The sequence below is a fragment of the Cetorhinus maximus genome, chromosome 1 (genome assembly GCF_964194155.1).
Source record: "Cetorhinus maximus chromosome 1, sCetMax3.hap1.1, whole genome shotgun sequence".
Classification (NCBI taxonomy): Eukaryota; Metazoa; Chordata; class Chondrichthyes; order Lamniformes; family Cetorhinidae; genus Cetorhinus; species Cetorhinus maximus.
In genome coordinates, this window is record NC_135879.1 from 89439435 (window position 1) to 89458451 (window position 19017).

The 19017-nt window shown below is 41.3% G+C and overlaps 1 protein-coding gene across 1 annotated transcript in view; it reads left to right on the plus strand.

The window, feature by feature from the left end:
• Positions 1–19017, plus strand: part of fras1 (Fraser extracellular matrix complex subunit 1) — a 562738-nt gene that overhangs the window by 217972 nt on the left and 325749 nt on the right. The window contains exons 9-12 of the mRNA XM_078543632.1: positions 1330–1521; positions 5244–5333; positions 13485–13523; positions 14155–14302. Of these exons, the coding sequence (XP_078399758.1) occupies positions 1330–1521; positions 5244–5333; positions 13485–13523; positions 14155–14302 (469 nt within the window). The remainder of the gene's footprint in view (positions 1–1329; positions 1522–5243; positions 5334–13484; positions 13524–14154; positions 14303–19017) is intronic.

The window sequence follows — 19017 nt, forward strand, 5'->3', positions numbered from 1 at the left end:
GTTTTCCCAACAATATACTTTGTTCATAAAATTTGTAGGACCCTTCTCACCACTGACCAAGCTATGTCTTGCTGCTTGCTTAAAAGTTTTGTGAGCAGCATGCTTAAACTTCATGCAAAGCAGAAGGTTTTGCAATCCTGATTAAAGGGTGTATTTTGGCCATGAGCAAATGTTAAGCATCCCCACCTGTTGTTTGATATGGCTAACCCAGCAGATGTACCTTTTGTAATTAAAGAACTGTAATATTTTTGGGTGTTCCCAAAATATCCCAGGAAACTGATCCTCACCTGTCTAGGAATTATGAACTATGTAAATTTGTGGGTTTGGGAGGTAGTTTCAGGCAGGGTTATGTGTATATTTGCGGAGAAGCTTTTTTCCTTTGTCCTGAGGCCTTGCATTGTATGTTTGTCTGTGTAGGTGGGGTTGTTCTGAAGAATGTGCGTAGAGATAAGGGGTGCTTAGATTAAACTGTCTCAAGCATGATGCACATCTCGTTTTAACTTACGGTATTTAACTCAAGGACCCCAAGTATAAAGGGAAAGCACTTTTTGAACAAAAGTTTGAAATTGTGCAGAGGGAGGAAGATCTCACATTCCATCACAGTGACACTTCTGAGTCAAATTCTACTTGTTTTTCAGTTTAAAGCTGTTTGCACACCATGAACATTTTATAAGTACATATAGAACATAATTCATAACAATTTCCAATTCTTAAGAACAGATGATAAATTGGTATTTGGAATCTGCTGAAGGTAATTATTTGTATGCTTATTTGTGGCTTGCAAATGTATATTTCTAATGGTATACTAAGTCACAGCTGTAAAGTAACATGCCGAACACATAGGAATCAGGCCACCACATAAATATATATAATCATGGATAAAATATTTGGGAGGTGGGTTGAAAGGCAGGAGTGAAAACCTATGCTAGGATCATTTCACTGCCAAGTCGAACTATCTAATGGTCAAGGTTAATGTGAGTATTTTTCTGTCCAATTACAAACTTCAGATCCTATTTTCTTTTGTTGATTTATATAATTTAATATAAGTAAATAATATATAGAGATAGTGAAGACCACTTTAGTGTATTGGATTTCCAATTTATTTCTGTGTTCAAGTCACAGGAAACCCAGCACATTGAGGGGAACTTTAATCCCCAGAAAAGGGTGGGTTTGGTTCGGATGGGATGTTAAAAGTGCGAATCTCAAACCAGAACCCACCCTCCTGCTTCCTCCTTAACTCCTCCTTGGTATCGGGGCCCTTGTGTACACTGCTCAAGATGCCAAAAAAAATCTCCATTTTGATATTTAATGTTTTATTTATTTCCACAGGGTCTGAATAAAGTCAGAAGACCTGGACGCTGCTGCGAGGAATGTGTGTCTGGGAAAGGGAGCTGTCTGTATGAAGGTGTCATCAGGTATCACGGAGAGATGTGGAATGTAACTGGCTGCGAGTTCTGCATGTGTGAGAGAGGACAGGTCATCTGTCAGACTGCCGAATGTGCTAGAGTGGAGTGCTCATGGGTAAGGGAGCCTGTTTTCCTGTGTTATTATTGAACAAGGGTGGTGTGGTAATTAGTGAAAGAACTGCATTTCTTCTACAAGTCATCTGAATTAACTGCTAGAAATATTCAGGTGTTCAGCCCAATTATTCAGAATTATCAGCACATCATGGAATTTGGCATTCTGAAAGGAGGACATAATGCTGAAACATTTCCAATAGAAGACTGATAAAGACAATTGGTATCATGCCATCTAACTTGAATCAAAGAAAAAGTAATTACTTTTGCGGAATCAAAGCACTGATTAATTATGAAGCAAATTTTGCCCTCATTTCCCAGCTATGTGCACATTAAGCATACTTGAAACTTAACTCATCAGGTATTGGCATTTCAGATTCAATGTTGCCTGGCCTATACATATAATAGGTAAAGTTGAAAATATGTTGTTCATTCTTCGAGGCGAAGGTGACCATATCCATCATCTTAAGATGATGAATAGGATTTGCCCATGAATTAGATTGTTGTGAGGGAGAGTTGCACATCATCAGCCTGACCTATTTTGGTCCAGTGGTAAGATGAGTCTAGATGACTGGGGACAAATCCAGAGGACATCATCTGTGCCTTGTCGAGCTCTCCGCATTCCATGAGATAGTGCTAACCCGCCTTGAAGGCCGTTGGACCTGGAATAGTTTCATCCACTGGAATCAGTCTTCACATGCCAGAGTCAACAAATCCCTAAGTTGTCAGGGGTCGGAGACCCGATGGCTGCTATCACCTGGTTTGGCCTGCCCGTCACAGTGGCTTACTGGGGTGTGGCTGCTGCTGAATGCTCACAACTACTTGGAGCCACAATTGGGAGCTGGGTGAAAGTGAGGACCAATACAAGATGAGCCACTCCAACGGGTGCCCCCAGTCTGCCTGCGAGAGGTGCTATTCATCCCTTCCCCCCGCCTCCCCCTTACACATCTCAATTGAAAATATATTATACAAATGGGAGACTGGATGGAAACATTGGTGAAAAATTCAGTGTCTTTCCATGTAAGGAAATCAGTTTTTAAGAACTGTTCATTGAGTGGCTTCTCCACAAAACCTAGGAATATGTAACTTTAGGCAAGCAGATTCAGGACAGGGACACGTGAATGACAATGGACAGACAGGTCCCAATGAATCCTCTCCAGTGGACATTCATAAGTTCTGCAGTGTTTTTGTTTAGGTGAGCAGGATCAGTGAATTTAGCATCTCCCCCTTGAAATTCACAATTGATTTATCAATAATATGACAAAACAAAGAAAGGAAGAACTTGCAATTATCTGGTATCTTTTGCAATTTGATAATATCCAAAACAATTCAGAGCAGAAGAGTTGCTTTTGAAGAGGAGTCACAGATATTTTTTTGTAGGCAAAGACTTTTACTTGATAAAATATTGGCTCTTATTTTGAGATTGTACCTGCACAAATTCATTAAAATGTATCTAGAGATAACATTAAAGTGGAACATTTTGTTATCGGACACATTCAGAGATAGGAACTTTACATGTGAAGGAGCCAAACACTTTGCGGGTTGTGGGGTGGGGGGTGGGGGGTTGGGGGGGGGTGAGGGGGGGCGGGGACACAATGTTGTAGGGGAGCAAGAATTTGGAGTTCAACCTTGTTTCCATCCTGTGTAGCATGTAGACAAAATTACAATTGAAAGGGTGTGAGTTTTCTGCCTTAATTCCCCCACCGTCAACCCTCTGCCAGTTTTGTGGGCATTTCTGAGCCAGTTTGGGAATTATGCCCATTACACCCTTTTTAGATCCAACAGAGGACACATCTGCTGAGAGCTCTGCACCTTGAGAAGGATAAGTATTCAATCCCAGTGGATTGATTTAAAATGTTATCGTTACTTCTTTAGCCATTAAAGAACCTTTGGCTCCCTCAACAACATATTACCCTGATTTTCTGCTGCGCAGTCAGGGTCTCAGCTGGCAGGGGTTTCTCATCCCAACTATTTAAATTATCCCAGTCCCTTGGGTAGGATTTTCCCCCCCGTTGGGGACGAAGTTGAAGTGCGGGCGGGGACGAAGTTGAAGTGCGGGCGCGTGGAGACGCACCCCTGATTGGGGGCGAGCCGCCATTTTACGTGGGCGGGCCAATTAAGGCCCGCCCAGCGTGACGTCCGCACAGAAGCTCTATGCGCTCCCTGTGCGGGCGGGGGGGAAATCCCTAAACCTGAGAGTGTGCTCTTTCGCGCATGCGCATGAAAGAGTGCACTCATCTCCCTGAGGCTAAGTGCTGCCTCAGGGAGATCATCTGTACTGTCAAAAATCTTAAAAATAGAAGGAAAAAAAAATTCCCTGACATGTCCCCTCATGTGACACTGTCACATGAGTTGGGACATGTCCATACTTTTTAAAAAAACTTTAATTAAATTTTTAAAAACCTACATGAAACCTCATCCCGCCCGTGGATGAGGTTTCATGCTTTTTCTAATTCCCTCCAGGGCTCCTGGCCTGCCCACCAACCTTAAGGAAACTCTTTCGAGTTATCAACAGTCACAGATTGCAACCCTTTCGAGTACAATCACAGTTTTTGGTTTCCGGGAGTGGGACATGAACCCACAACCCTCTGATTCAAAGGCGAGGGTGCTATGCACTGAGCCACAGCTGACACCTCCGTTGGGCAGGTCCATTAATTAGTTTAATGACTCTGTCAGTGGCCTCAATTGGCCATTGACAGGTTGGCAGGCGAAGAGCTGATTTTGCTGAGCCTCTGCCTACCTGAAAATTTAAATGGGGCGCGGTGACGTCGGGAGTTCCACCCGACGTCACCGCACATCATTTTACGTGTCAGTGAGTGGGCCCTGCCCCCCACTCGCTGACGGGAAAATCCTGCCCATAATTTGGGTAATTGCTTCTGGGTTTGGGCAAATACTTATCCTTCATTTTAATACAGGTCTGTGGATTCAAGAGATAAAAAGACATCTAATTAGGAATCTTTATTTATCGATACACGAATACAAACCCAACATATGCAAGAATTATGAGATTAATGTCAAATTCAACCACAAACAACGACTTCATTTTCCCTTGTGAACTGCATCCTCTGACAGCTCAAAGCAGTCAAATCAAAACTACTTAAAGGCTTCTATGTCCAATGTACTGTACATTTATATGGTAAATTAAGTGTAGTATTAGTATGTAAATACATTCACAGAACCTGCAGTTAGGATGCAAACATGCAGGGTTAATATTTAAACATGCTAGTGGTCACAAAGGCCACTTGCCAGTGGCTCTTGCACTTATTCATTAACAATATTATCTCTTTATGATTCTCTGACCGTTCCACATGCTTGATCAGCCAAGGTTGGCCTTCGGAATCTTTGTTTCTTTATCTCTTCAGATGTTTATTATTCTGAGGCCTATTCTTCATTGGCTCTCCTAACATCTTTAAAGATATCTTGGCATCTGTTCAGCAATTAACATTCCATTCTGAGGTCATTCTTAACATCTCAGTGTGGCATCTCTGCCTGCCGAGAGTTTGTTTAATCCAATTTAACTCATACCACTATCAGAGCCTATCCTGCCTGTACGCTGTTCACTTAGTTTAATGATCCTTACACTTCCGTGGTGAAGAAGGCTCCCAGAATTTTGGGCTGAAACTAGTCCTATTAATGTGTTCCAATGCTGTTGTGCATTTTTACACTTGTGGTGTAAATTGTGGTAATCATTATCTGATTGAAGTAAATGTTCGTAATTATCTGCAGGGTGAAGAGTTGCTACATTTACCTGGAAAATGCTGTCCTGAATGTGTGTCGGTTGACAGTTACTGTGTTTACAAAGAGCAAGTTAAGGAGGTGAGTCCCTCTCCATATCTGTAGAGTGTGCTCAGAATCAAAGGGAAGATGTTTCAATCATAGCATAGTTATGTGCTTACGCAGTAACCAATCATAGTAAAGCACATCTAATGAAGGAATAATTGGATTACTTTGTTCAACCAGAGGTATCCACAAATTGACTGTAGGTCAAATGCACAAACTCCTTTGATTTGGTCCATAGAGCTCCCGATGGTTCGTTCTTGTTTTGTGCACTTGCAGGCAAAGCTGTTGGCTATACTGGGAGCTTACTGGTCTGGACTGGGACCGTACAAATCTCAGAACATGCAGGCCACTTTCTTTCTTTTAGCCCAGGAGACATTTATTGCTACTTTCAGACAATGGTGGAGCTACCAGTGAAGATTTGGGATTATAAGAAGTCCAGATATTGGCAATAGCCTTTGCAAGCAACTCCATGCCTCTGCCTCCTCTGCCCAACATAGCTCTTCCACTATTTCAAAGGGGGTAGAACTTGGAACTGAGGGCCCAGCGAAGAATGTTGAAAGAGGAAACAGAGTTGAGGTTGGAGGACTGCCAACTAAATCCAGCCAAGCCAAGGACAAATAGACTTGCAGGCTGAACCAAAAGGCTGAAGACAGAGATGGATGACAGAGGTTCCTGGGAGAGAAATGGAGGAAGGTCCTCTAATGCTATTTTGTTCAACTAAAAACTATTGGGGAGGGGGAGGTGGTGGGTGGTGGTGGTTAGGGTGCATGGTATGCTGGTTCATATCCTACAAGCCCTCAGATCTGCTGCTGCTTTTTGGACTTGGAGTATCCAAATTTTCAAATATATAAAGCAGCTGGTTCATATATTCATAATGAAGTAATTACATAGCATAAACAATGTCTGTATCATTCCTCTCTCCAACCTGTATTTAAACATATCTTGCGACCTTGCCTTGAGGTACGCTAGGTACAGAAATCTGAACTACAAATGATTTTCAATGTAATTACGTACCATGACTGGAATGTGAAGAACAGCCACACCATAAAGAGTAGACAAAAACAGTTAACTTTTTTTGCAGTGGGAGCCTCACAATATTTGCATTTGAGGGCTTGCATTTCTACATAATTATATACAGCCCACTCACTAGGTTTGGCATGTATATCCAGTCCCCAGTTTCTAAAGTTTGAACGTCGAAGTATGCTTGATTAAGTTATGAAAGTAAGTTCATTACAACTATTTGAATGAATAAATTGAACAAGGAGATTATAAGTTTAATTATTCAACTTGTGCTCCTGGTTGGAAGCTTTGCTAAGCACATATTGAAATTTTATGTGAACACTACAAATGATTTTCTAACTGTTTAAATCAGTGGTTAAGGGGTTATGCACAACACATATCCAAATTTCCAATTTATGCTTCAAATGGGCAAGGCTTCCCAGCAACAGAAGATTACCTGTTCCAATTCCTGAAGGATTATATGAAAGCAAAAAGGATTATAATAAATTTAAGCTACTTTGCTTAGATTTTATTTAACTACAGCAATCTAAGCGACAAGTTGATTCTTTTGATCTTTAATTTAGATTTTTAAAAATTCAGGTTATTGTCTGTCCTAATTGTCGGTGATTTTTGTTCCGATGAGGTTTCTGCCAAGCACTTTCTTGCACCTTGCCTACTTTCCAAGGGTCAGATTAATTTAAATAATTTGAGTTGCTCTAGGGTGATTTATAGTACTTGTATGGGCTGGGAGTGGTGTTGGAGGGCACCCCAATCTGGTTGGGAGAGGAATTTTGTGGCCCCTTACTCCAGTATGGCTGTGGACTGAGGAGTAAAAGATGCCCAATTGCATTTAAGATTGCTGTTCTGCTTATGTATATTAAAATAGATCTTTTGCTTTTTTCAAATATATTAAACCTTACCCAATGCATTTACTTGGTTCTTTCGCTACCTGCAACTAAGAAGTGCGCTCTGAAGGGGCAGTTCCTGCAAGTTCCGTGATTATGAGATATCAGGTAGAGTGATAGAGACGGTGCAAATATTTCCAGAGAAATCGGGGTAAAACAGCCACATTGGAAATGGAACTACCCAAGTTCAGCTTCAAAATGCTGATGCTAACATTGAGATAGAGTAGCGTAAATCCAAATGAAGTAGTTGAAATACATGTTTTAGCGTGTGCTGTCTCATAAACCTCCATCACTTATCTGTAATAATGTCTGCCAATGGCTCACGTTCTGGGGACCTTAGACCCACTAAGCCCCTGATGCGCTGTGAATGTCAAATGTGACCTGGATGCTGTTCTCACTTTGAAAAATAGCGTTTGTGCTATGCTCTAGGCTTATTAATTACTCATATGTAAATTAGTGCTGGGCCCCATATTGCACTGGGGGCCTGAACAGTGCTCCATGTAAAATGGACAATACAAAGGATGTGTTTCCCCTCATGTTGGGCTAGATTTGTTTGGAGTTGCTGCTTTAGGTGTTAACCTTGGTTCAGTGGTAGCACACTTTGCTCTGAGCGAGAACGTTGTGGGTTTAAGCTCTACTCTGGATTTGAGCACATAATCTCGGTGAACTCTCTACTTCTGCTGTGAGTACTATCATTCAGATGAGATGTTAAAGCAATGTCCTGCCTCCTCTCAGTTGGACAAAAAAGATCCCAAGGCATTCTTTGAAGAAAAGCAGGGGACAGCAGATACCCCTCGACTGGCATCACTAAGGCTGTTTCAGTCATCTCATTGCTATTTATCGAACCCTACTTTGTGCAAATTGGATTCAAAATACTTCATCGGCTATGAAGCAGTTTTAATCCTGACCGAGAGAAAGGCTTTTTTTTAACCTGCGAAGTATTTCACCTACTTCAGTGCTTCTTTACTCATTAGTTGTTTTGCTTGCCTTGGTCACAGATGCCTTGCTTGAAAAACGTTCATCCATATTCGCATGAAACCCTGACATATTCTGTCTGGATTTCCCTAATTTAGGGTAATAATTGATGGAATGCATGTAGCTGAACAAGCTTCTACCCCCAATATCACCCCATCATGCATATATGGGATTCCACTCAGTGTGCAACAAATATATGACCGATAAGTATGGAATCTTTCACAAGAATATCCACAACCCTGGCAGTGATTCATTTTACACCAGTCCACAGTGCTGGCATTACCTTAAGGGCAAGGGAGACTAGATGGTTGTCTGCTGGACACAAACACTACCCACCACGACTGCTTACCCCATTGAGGGATCAGTGGACAAGGCCTGAAGAACAAGATACATGTGGCTGGAAGAGTCTTACTGGACCAGATTATCAGCGTCCTGAAGCAAATTTTTAGATGCCTGGAGCCATGGGGGCAGTGCTGCAGTACAAGCTATTCAAGGTGTCCATAATTATTGCTGCCTGCTGGGTCTCACACCTCTTCAGCCATGCATGGGGCAGACAGGAGAATGGGTGGCAGCCAGCAGCAAATGACGACACCAGCCAGGAGACTGCAAACTTGTTTGCCCAGGAAACTGGTTACACTGTACAATCTGAAGAGAAGACTTGAATAGAGGTATATTTATTTAAGCATTTGAACTAACCAATAAGTGTCAAACAGCTACACATGTGCCCAATACCCTTACCAATAAAGCATCATCTCCATTGAATCACAGAATTGGTATGGCGTATAAGGAGGCCATTTGGCTCATCGTGTCTGCATTGGCCTATCTCAAATCCCGTAACTATCACTGCAGCCTTATTTTAGCCTTCCTAAGGGAACTGTGATGACACATTAGAAAAGTATGAGGTAATACACTTTGGAAGGAGTAACTCGACAAGGAAGTATTCAATGAACTGCATGACACTAGGAAGTTCTGAGGAACAAAGGGACCTTGGCGTGTGTGTCCATAGATCTCTGAAGACAGAGGGGCATGTTAGTGGGGTGGTGCAAAAGGCATAGGGGACACTTGCCTTTATCAATCGAGGCATAGATTACAAAAGTAGGGAGGTCATGTTGGAGTTGTATAGAACCTTGGTGAGGCCACAGCTGGAGTACTGTGTGCAATTCTGGTCGCCACATTGTAGGAAGGATGTGATTGCACTGGAGAGGGTGCAGAGGAGATTCACCAGGATGTTGCCTGGGATGAAACATTTAAGTTATGAAGAGAGGTTGGATAGACTTGGGTTGTTTTCGCTGGAGCAGAGAAGATTGAGGGGTGACCTGATCGAGGTGTACAAGATTATGAGGGGCATAAGATTATGAGGGGCATGGACAGGGTGGATAGGGAGCAGCTGTTCCCCTTAGTTGAAGGATCAGTCACGAGGGGACACAAGTTCAAGGTGAGGGGCAGGAGGTTTAGGGGGGATGTGAGGAAAAACTTTTTTACCCAGAGGGTGGTGACGGTCTGGAATGCACTGCCTGTGAGGGTGGTGGAGGCGGGTTGCCTCACATCCTTTAAGAAGTACCTGGATGAGCACTTGGCATGTCATAACATTCAAGGCTATGGGCCAAGTGCTGGTAAATGGGATTAGGTAGGTAGGTCAGGTGTTTCTCACGTGTCGGTGCAGACTCGATGGGCCGAAGGGCCTCTTCTGCACTCTGTGATTCTGATTAGAGTTAAACTACATTTTATTCACACTAGCACTGTACAATTCAGTGCTCTGTGCTTTGCCCTGATGCTTCCCCTTTAGTCAAAGTGTATATATATGTCTTCTACTTCCTAACTGTGTCCTCCTTATAAGTGGGAGGAAGAAGTGAGGTGGATGTCTGCTGCATATCAGCAACTGCCTGTAGAAATGAAAGTTGCCCAGTATCTCAATGGATCGGGCAATAGTTCTTCAGTTTCAGGGTTTTGTTGCTTAAACAAGTATGTCTGTGACACATCTGTAGCTACATGAATCAAGCTGTTCATTAATATAGATGTGGCTTCTCCCGAGAGACAGGGTTTGTTCAGCCAATTACAAGACAAACATAAGACTGTTGGAATTTGTGAAAACTTGGCATCTGTGGATAAAGAAAGAGTTAACCTTTTGAGTCCAATATGTCGCTTCTTCAGAACTGAAGAGAGGTAGGAATGTGATTTTTCTTTTAGGTTCATTCATGAGATTAGGGTGCTGCTGGCTAGGCCAGCATTTATTGTGCACCGCTAATTGAAAAGGCGTGGTATACTGCTTTGAACCGCTGCGGTCCATGTGTTGTAAGAATACCCACAGTGCTTTTAGGAAGTTCAGGATTTTGACCCGGTGACAGTGAAGGAATGGCGATATAGTTCCAAGTCAGGATAGTGTGTGGCTTGGAGGGGAACTTGTAGGTGCATCTGCTGCTCTTGTTCTTCTAGGTGGTAGAAGTGATGGGTTTGGAAGGTGCAGTCAAATGAGCCTTGGTAAATTGCTGCAATGCATCTTGTAGATGCTATGCACTGCTGTCATTGTGCATTGGTGGTAGAAAGAGTGAATGTTGAAGGTGGTGAATGGGGTGCCAAATAAGCGGGCGGCTTTGTCCTGGATGGTGTCAAGCTTCTTGAGTGTTGTTTGAGCTGCACTCATCCAGGCAAGTGGAGTGCATTCCATCACACACCAGACTTATGCCTTATAGATGGTGGACAGGCTTTGATGTGCCAAGAGGTGAGTTACTCTCCATAGCATTCCCAGCCTCTGGCCTGCTCTTGTAAGTATTTATGTGGCTGGTCTAGTTCAGTTTCTGGTTAATGGTAACCCCCCCCAGGATATTGATAGAGAGGGATTCAGCAGTTGTAATTCCATTGAACGTCACGGGGAGATGGTTAGATTCCCTCTTGTGGAAGATGGTCATTGTCTGGCACTTGTGCGGTGCAAATGTAGCTAGCCATTTACCAGCCCAAGCCTGAATATTGGCCAGGCCTTGCTGCATATAGAAACAGACTGCTTCAGTATTACGTGAATGGTGCTAAACATTGTGCTATCATCTGCGAACATCCCCACTTCTGACCTTATGATGAAGGGAAGCTCATTGAAACAGCTGAAGATGGTTGAGCCTCAGACACTACCCTGAGGAACTCCAGCAGCGATTTCCTGGGACTGGGATGATTGATGGGTTTTATGCTGTTGAGAAATGGGGAGGGGACTGGGGTGGAAGGTAAGGTCAAGTAGAAGAAAAAAGATCAGGGATAGGTTAGAGGACAGGTGAGATTAAATAACAATTATGTCATGGAACAAAAGGCAAAGGGAATGGTAATGGTTATAGTAAAGAAGCAAAGCATGGGTCCAGAGTAAATGTTAACGGCAGAATAAACGACAGATTTGTATGAATTTTTAAAAAAATGAAAACAAAATGCAGACTGGCACTTGGGTAAAAAATCAAAGTGGAGAAAGGGTTCACAGTCTGAAGTTGTTGAACTCAGTGTTGCGTCTAGAAGACTGTAAAGTGGCCAATTAGAAGATGAGGTCTTGTTCCTCAAGCTTGTTTTGGGCTTCACTGGAACATTGCAGCAGGCCAAGGATAGGAATCTGAGCATGAGAGCAAGGTGGTGAATTATAGTGGCAAGCATCCACATCAGGGTCACGTTTTGGACTGAGTGGAGGTGTTCTGTAAAGCGGTCACCCAGTCTACATTTGGTCTCCCCAGTGTAGAGGAGGCTGCTTGTGAGCAGCAAATACAGTAGACTAAATTGAAAGAAGTACAAATAAAGCGCTGCTTCACCTGCAAAGAGTGTTTGGGGCCTTGGACAATGAGAGAGAGGAAGTACAAGGGCAGGGATACATCTCCAATGATTGCATGGGATGAGAATGCGGTGTTGGGGCTGACAGAGGAGTGGATCAGGGTGTTGCGGAGGGAATGGGTCCCTTTGGAATGCTGGCAGTGGAAGGGAGTGGAAGATGTATGGTGGAGGTGGCATCATGCTGGAGGTGCCGGAAGTGAAAGAGAATGATCCTTTGAATGTGAAGGCTGATGGAGTGGAAAGTGAGGACAAGGGAACTCTTTGGGAGGAAGGGGAAGGGGGTGAGAGCATAAGTGCGGGAAACGTGTAGGACATGGTTGAGGGCCCTGTTAACTACAGTGGGAGAATCCTCGGTTGAGGAAAAAGGAAGACATGTCAGAAGCACTCTTGTGGAAGGCAGCATGTTCACTTCAGTATTCTAGTGAAGCCCAGTGCAAGCTTGAGGAACAGCAACCCATCTTCCCATTAGGCACTTTACAGCTATTTGGGGTGCTGCTGGAACACCCACCTGAGAGGAGAGGGAAATTACTGTAGTCCTTTGCCACAGTGTAGAGTGGTTGATAGTGCTGGATGAAGTTGAATAAAAATCATTTTCCTCTTATATTCTGAATTTGCTGTTTTGACTGATATGCTTTGTCAGTTGCTTTAATGAAACCTCAAATGAAACCACCTCCCCCCCACCTCTTTTTTTAATTTGCCTATTCATATTTGATTTAACAGGAAAATCTGTCATGGTAAGTTTAAGAAAAATATCTAGGTTGGTAGCAGAATTATTTCAGTAGTAATTCTGCAATTAATAATTACACCTTATTAAAGCAGCTTCTTTATCAGTTGCTGGAAGAAATGTTTGTTTATGGTCTCCATTTTATTGATCTGAGTATTAAAAGCAATATGGCAAATTGAGTATGTGATATTAGTTCAATGTATTTTTCCAATGTGCCAGTTTGTTTTCTGCTGATCCACTTAATTAACAAAATGGTAATATGAAGCCCAGTTTGCAGTTTCAAGAATTAGGCTTTGGTCAGTCAAAAGAAAAGTAAAACAAGTTTTGACATATTAATAATTTATAATGCATGTGCAGGAGAACTAAAAACATAATTTGGAGGTATTGTATGACAAATAGTGTTGTCTGTATTTTTTTCAGTCCAGCAGTGCATTGTATACTTAATAGTCTGTCACCATAGTAGACTAAAGAAAAGTCTTTATGCAAGAATATGCAAAGAAAAATTGAAAGTATAGATTAATAGAAAAAAACCTGAAACATATTGAGTAAGTTTCCATCTTTATCACATGGGTGGTGATCTAGGAAAGCCATTACTTGTCAAATTCAGCCAATTATTATTCCATTGATTTCAACAGAATGAAAATTGCACAGATTCTTTAATGAATGAGCAATACGTTCCACCAGATTAGCAGCTAGCTGGTGAAAATTTATCACATTGAGGCTAATGCTCATATCAGAAGAAAATATTTTTCTGTGCATAATTTATAAATAATTACCTTTTTTTTCTCTTAGACACATCATTCAGATTTGAAAGGTGAAAAACACCTGCAGGTATGTAGATCGCTGTGTGGATCTTTTAGTGTTTGAGTAAAAATGCAGCTCTGAAAGAAGCACAATCAGACATGGAATAACATTTGTTCAACCCACAAAACTACTGTTTGTATGGAGGTCCAGAAACCATACATCCGCTGAGGGGCAAGCGAGAGCTGTTAGTTCTTCTGGGTTATAATATGAGCCAGTCACAGATTCACCATGATTAAATAAGCCAAAATTCTTTTCTATCACATGGTATTCTGGGATTTTTACTGGTGCTTTTGGGGATTGACTTTGTGATTATTTCTATTTTCCCAAAAATACTGTACATCTACATCTCTTTATACTTCTATTCAGCGTAGCTATCTTGGTCTTTTGTAGCTATTGACGTCTGCTGTCTGTTTATAAGGTAAGAGCAGCCCTCCCAAATAAAGATTCAAATGAGAATCATTTTAATATCCTAGCTAATAAAGAATCCACTTCAATGTTTTGTGTTACTTGAATGTGAATCAAGCGTTGCCTCACAGGTAGGTTTGCAGAGGGAATTCTGTTCCATTTTTTGTCCACATTAACTTCTCGATAAATTTTACACAAATGGTTTATTCTATTGAAAATACTTCATAATTTTCTTAAATCCCTCCTAAAATAGAATGGAGAAAAATGGAAGGAAGGTCCTTGTAAAGAATGTGAATGCCGAGATTCACAGGTGATCTGTTATAAGCGCTCCTGTCCTCTCTGCCCTGTTGGGAGTCTTGCTGTCGAAGTGAAGGGAGAATGTTGCCCAGAATGCCAACCAGGTTTGTATATATCTGGCAGGGGAAACCTTTAAGAAAAACAGGAGTATATGGAGAATTTTGCATTATAAAACTTGTGTTTTGAATTTTTGTTTAAACATATCCGAAAAGATGCTTGCAACCTGACTACAGATTATAGCTGTAACCTCCTGGCTCTCCAGATTATATTATAAATAACCACATTTGTTTTTTATGTTCAGTAAAAATTCTGCTGGTAAAAATGTATGTGTGCATGTCTGTGCACAGGTGACAATGTGTGTGCCTCAGAGCCTAAGCATGCCACATGCATATATATAAATAAATAATAAAGAATTCTAAATTAAAGCTGCAGCTGCCAAGATGGAAGCAGAATTGTCTGGGACTGGAGTCTGGGTTCCATGACCATGCTATCTTGCTCCAAACAAGATGTTCTAAATTTAGCCTGTTATAGTTACTTAGTAGGTGTATGATTTTTTAAAAAAAAGTTATTCAGTCATTAGCAATATCTACATCTTATACAAATACATCTATTTTATATGGGTATGAAATCAAGTTTTATCTGAATGGTAGAGTAATGCTGGGAATTAGATTTAGAGAAACAGGGTAGCGATGTATATATGTCTGTTCAATAGGTTTCAGTTTAGTAACTGAGCATCTTAACTGACTGAAATTATACATTACTGTCATCATTCTATGAGTAAATGTGAAGTTTATTTGACAGAATCAGTATAGCAGATTCAAATGCCGTTCTTCTGACAGCTCTGTGAAATAGATTGTAAGTAGCTTTGTATTTTGTTCGCAATTAATGATACTGTATATAGGGCTAAAAAAAGAGATTGTTGCTGGAGCAAGATATCATTGTCATGGAACCCAGACTCCGTCCCAGACAATTCTGCTTCCATCTTGACAGGCAGCACTCTATTCCAGTGGAATACATCAGAACAGCCCTTGGGAGTTGTTCTGTGGGCTCTGCTTCTCTCCTTTCCACCAGGATTGGCTTACGATATATGTACCCAAAAATGGGCAGACACATTCAAATGTGTTGCAAAGGCAGAAATACGTATATGATGCAAGTTTCAGCATTATGCCCTACTGTGCTACACGCAAGGTGTGGACAACAGAGGAACTCTAAAATTTAAACACACAATATATCCATGCATTTTGGAAATAGGCCAGATCAGATGAGCAGTCTTGCAATGGTTAAAGCAGTCTTCACAACAAAATTCGGCTGTTGTAAAGGGTGGTCAGAAATCTGGATCATTTCAACTTGAGTTCAGTAATGCAGAGCACAAGATAATATTACATAGAACTTCGGGGCATCTTACACATTTGTGTGCACAGTTTGAAGCCTCACCCACCAGAAGAACATTTTGGAAATTGAACAGAAATCTTTTGGGCACTTGCTCTAATTCCCAATTTGTGCTCCCAGCAGTGAAACCCCATATTAGGATCAGGAATCTGTAAAATTAACCCTTTAGTCTATAGCACTTACTTGCTTCCAGCATTTTAAAGTATATTAATAGGCTGTTAAAAACTTCTAGCTGTCTTGTTGCAAAACTAAGTTACCACTTTGACCTCTTGATCTCCTGTGGGCTCTCCCCTCTCTTTGTCCATGATAAATGCTTTGACATGTTCTTATTAATCCTAGAAAAGGGACCTTTCCAGCCTGATTATGTGTGCAGTTAAAATTTTAATTCCTAATTCCTATGGGTTCTCATACAGGATCCCACCCTAAATGATAACCTATGTTTTCAGATACCCACCACCTTTGTTGTGCAGCTTGAGAATTCTCTATCTTTAATTAATGTTGCTCCCGCATGGCATTGCACACAGGTGCCTGAAGTTTCCAATCTCGTTCTGTAACTAAAGCAGAAACTACAAAGCAATGGTACAAATGACCCTTTGTTGTTTCCGCTGATCTCCTGATAGATTGGGAGAGCTCTCATGGAAATTCCAGGTTAGGGAGTCAAAACCAAGTGTCATCTTCAGATTGTTACATATGCGTAATATCATAATTCATATGTTTTAGTATATAACTTTTAGTTTTAGGAATTAAAGTTTTAACTGTACAAAATGGGGGTTTCTGGTTGAGAAATTAGTAAAAGTAGCCCTGAAGTAAGTGCAATTCAAGCAAGCTTGGAGTTTATTACATTTAAAATATTGGGCCATGTTGAATGAAGAGGTTGACAGCTAGAAAGGTAAGATCACAAACAGCACGTGGGCTTACTTAGCTAAAGAAGTAGAGATGATGTTTGAATTATTCCAGTAAAGGATGTTATTCATTTGGTTTCCCAGAATTAAGGAAAGTTTTGGAATTAAAAAGTTAGGTAATTTGCATTTCTACCTGGTATTATGATCCCAGAGTGAAACCTGGCTTGATAAATCCTAATTTACTTTTAGAAAACCGTGGCAGAAAGCTACTGAACAAATTCATAGGAGTCTGCTGATGATTTAATACAAAGAATAAAACATTTGTTAAATCAAGAAAAGTGAATTTTATTACACCAGACGAAAAGGCTGAAAAGATCTCAATACCAACAGAAGAAATCAATTCAAATTCCCACTATTCCTTTACCCCAACAATATCTTTACAGACTCATAAATCAGTGAAGACCTACCACTGGCTTGACACAAAGGCTTTTCACTTGGGACTAGCACAGTTACAAATGGTTTTTCTCTGGTGAATTCCTGAGCGTTCACTTGATGCTTCTCATCCAACTCGTATCTCTCCCTGAGATACCAAAAAACTGCTCTCAACTCACTGATTCTTCAACTGCAGAACAAACAATGAGTTTCTAAACTCAGTTGTGCAGTAGCACCTCTGCTAAACTGATCAATTTACTGATTATTCAATTAACTACTGTCCCACTAACCTTGCAGTTTTTCTTCTTAAGAGAGCTTAAAAATCCATGTCATCTCTCTCTAATATACACTGAACACACCCTCTCTCAACTCCTGTCTCCTCTTTGTCTGTGTCACTGGATCACTATTGCTAAGCAAAAGTAAAGAAAAGGGCAAATAGAAAGTAGAACTGAGTTTATAGCATAAGTTTTATATGCTATAGTGTTAAATCAATCAAGCTTACTTTGTTTAATCCTTTTTGATATACAATAGAATTTGTTTTTGTTTAAGAATGTGAAATCTTGTGGTGTCGTTCTGTTGGTTAATTGCTGGGTCTTTGGATTTCTTCTTTAAACTTTAAAGGGCCCTAACTAGATTGCAACAAGGTGAAGTAAATTTAGATGACAGAGTAACTGATTGTACTGGATTGGACTAAGATGGATTGATGTAATTCAGTCCCATGGTAAAATCCACATTATTCTGCCCACATTATTGTGACCACATTTATAATGTTAACCAGCTCTGTATGGCTTAGGTGCCGATGCCACAGGTCACACTCCATCCTTCCTGGTGGGGAAGCTTACTTAAGTAGTTTAAATTATAAATGTGGAGATTGGAATATATAATGGCAAAAGTTTATAGGTTATATATACATTAACGACAACTAGAAAGCTAGCAAAACCTGACAGAGGTTTAAAAAGCTGACCTCTCAAAAAAAGCCCAGATTAAATGCCCATGACCAAGGAAAACAAATAATTACACTTAAAGTGCAGTGGGACATAAGCTTGCAAGTTAAGTATAAGGTAAAATTTCCCAACATTCTTTCTCTTGAGTTGGATGAAAAAGAACAGAAATATATGAAAGATACAAAATTTATTTCCCAGGGAGGGTATGGGGTAATATCCCCTCAGAAAATGCTGATTTTTGTCATTGTATTTAATGCATTTCCAATGTTCTGGAATCAATAACGAACATGGGTATCGCAATTTCTTCATCTAAAGTGGGACAACTCCTCAAAATTATTGAGAGCTACTTTTTATTTTCAATTTGGGAATTAAGTATCTATCTTTATATTTCACAACTCTGCCAGTTCCAAAGATAACCTGGTTCTGGTGGGGCAGTTTAATTGACTTTATTTATATACAAAGGATAGAATTTCTGGTCCTGGGTCTCAATCCTACCGTCGGGTCAAAATGTGGGCCAGGACCTGGAAATACCAGCTGCAGAGCCAAGATAAATTTTACAGGAGGCGGCCAATTAAGAGGCCACCTCTGGGAGTCTAGTTAAGGACAACAGGTTGGCTACACAGATGGGAGGGCCAATAGGTGCACCTGTGGCTCTGGGCAGCTGGCAGCCTCGCCTGGAAAGGTGGGCGCTGCTGATGTAGGTGGGGGAATGAGAGTGCACCTCACAATGGAGGCACCCTACAAAGGCTTTAGAAATAAAATGTGGCCACATTTGCCAGGCCAGTGTTTGGAGGGGAACCCTCTGACAGTAGTGACTGTGGTAGGGGGTGGGGAGGTTGGGGGAAAGAAATTAGGCATTGCTGGCTCCCCAGCCTGGTGCCAGGAGGCCGTCTCCATCCATTTGTCGAGCTTTAGACTCGGCAGGGAGCCTGTCTGCCATCTGGAAAATTCCAGGTGGTGTTTGGCCTAAATGGCTACTTGCCATTGGCGGTAGGGATATTGTCAGCTCCCTATCACCCCCTCCCCTCCACACCACCCACTGAAGCAGCCTCACTGAAAATAGGCCATGAGTGGGAACATGGCAGCAGACTGGCATACCCAGCCCAATAGCATGAAATTGCCAGCATGGCCACCTCTGAATTTACCAGCTTCGCAGAATGAAAATTCAGTCCAGAATTTTTATAAGGCAAAAAAGGAACTTGAAACCGGTCT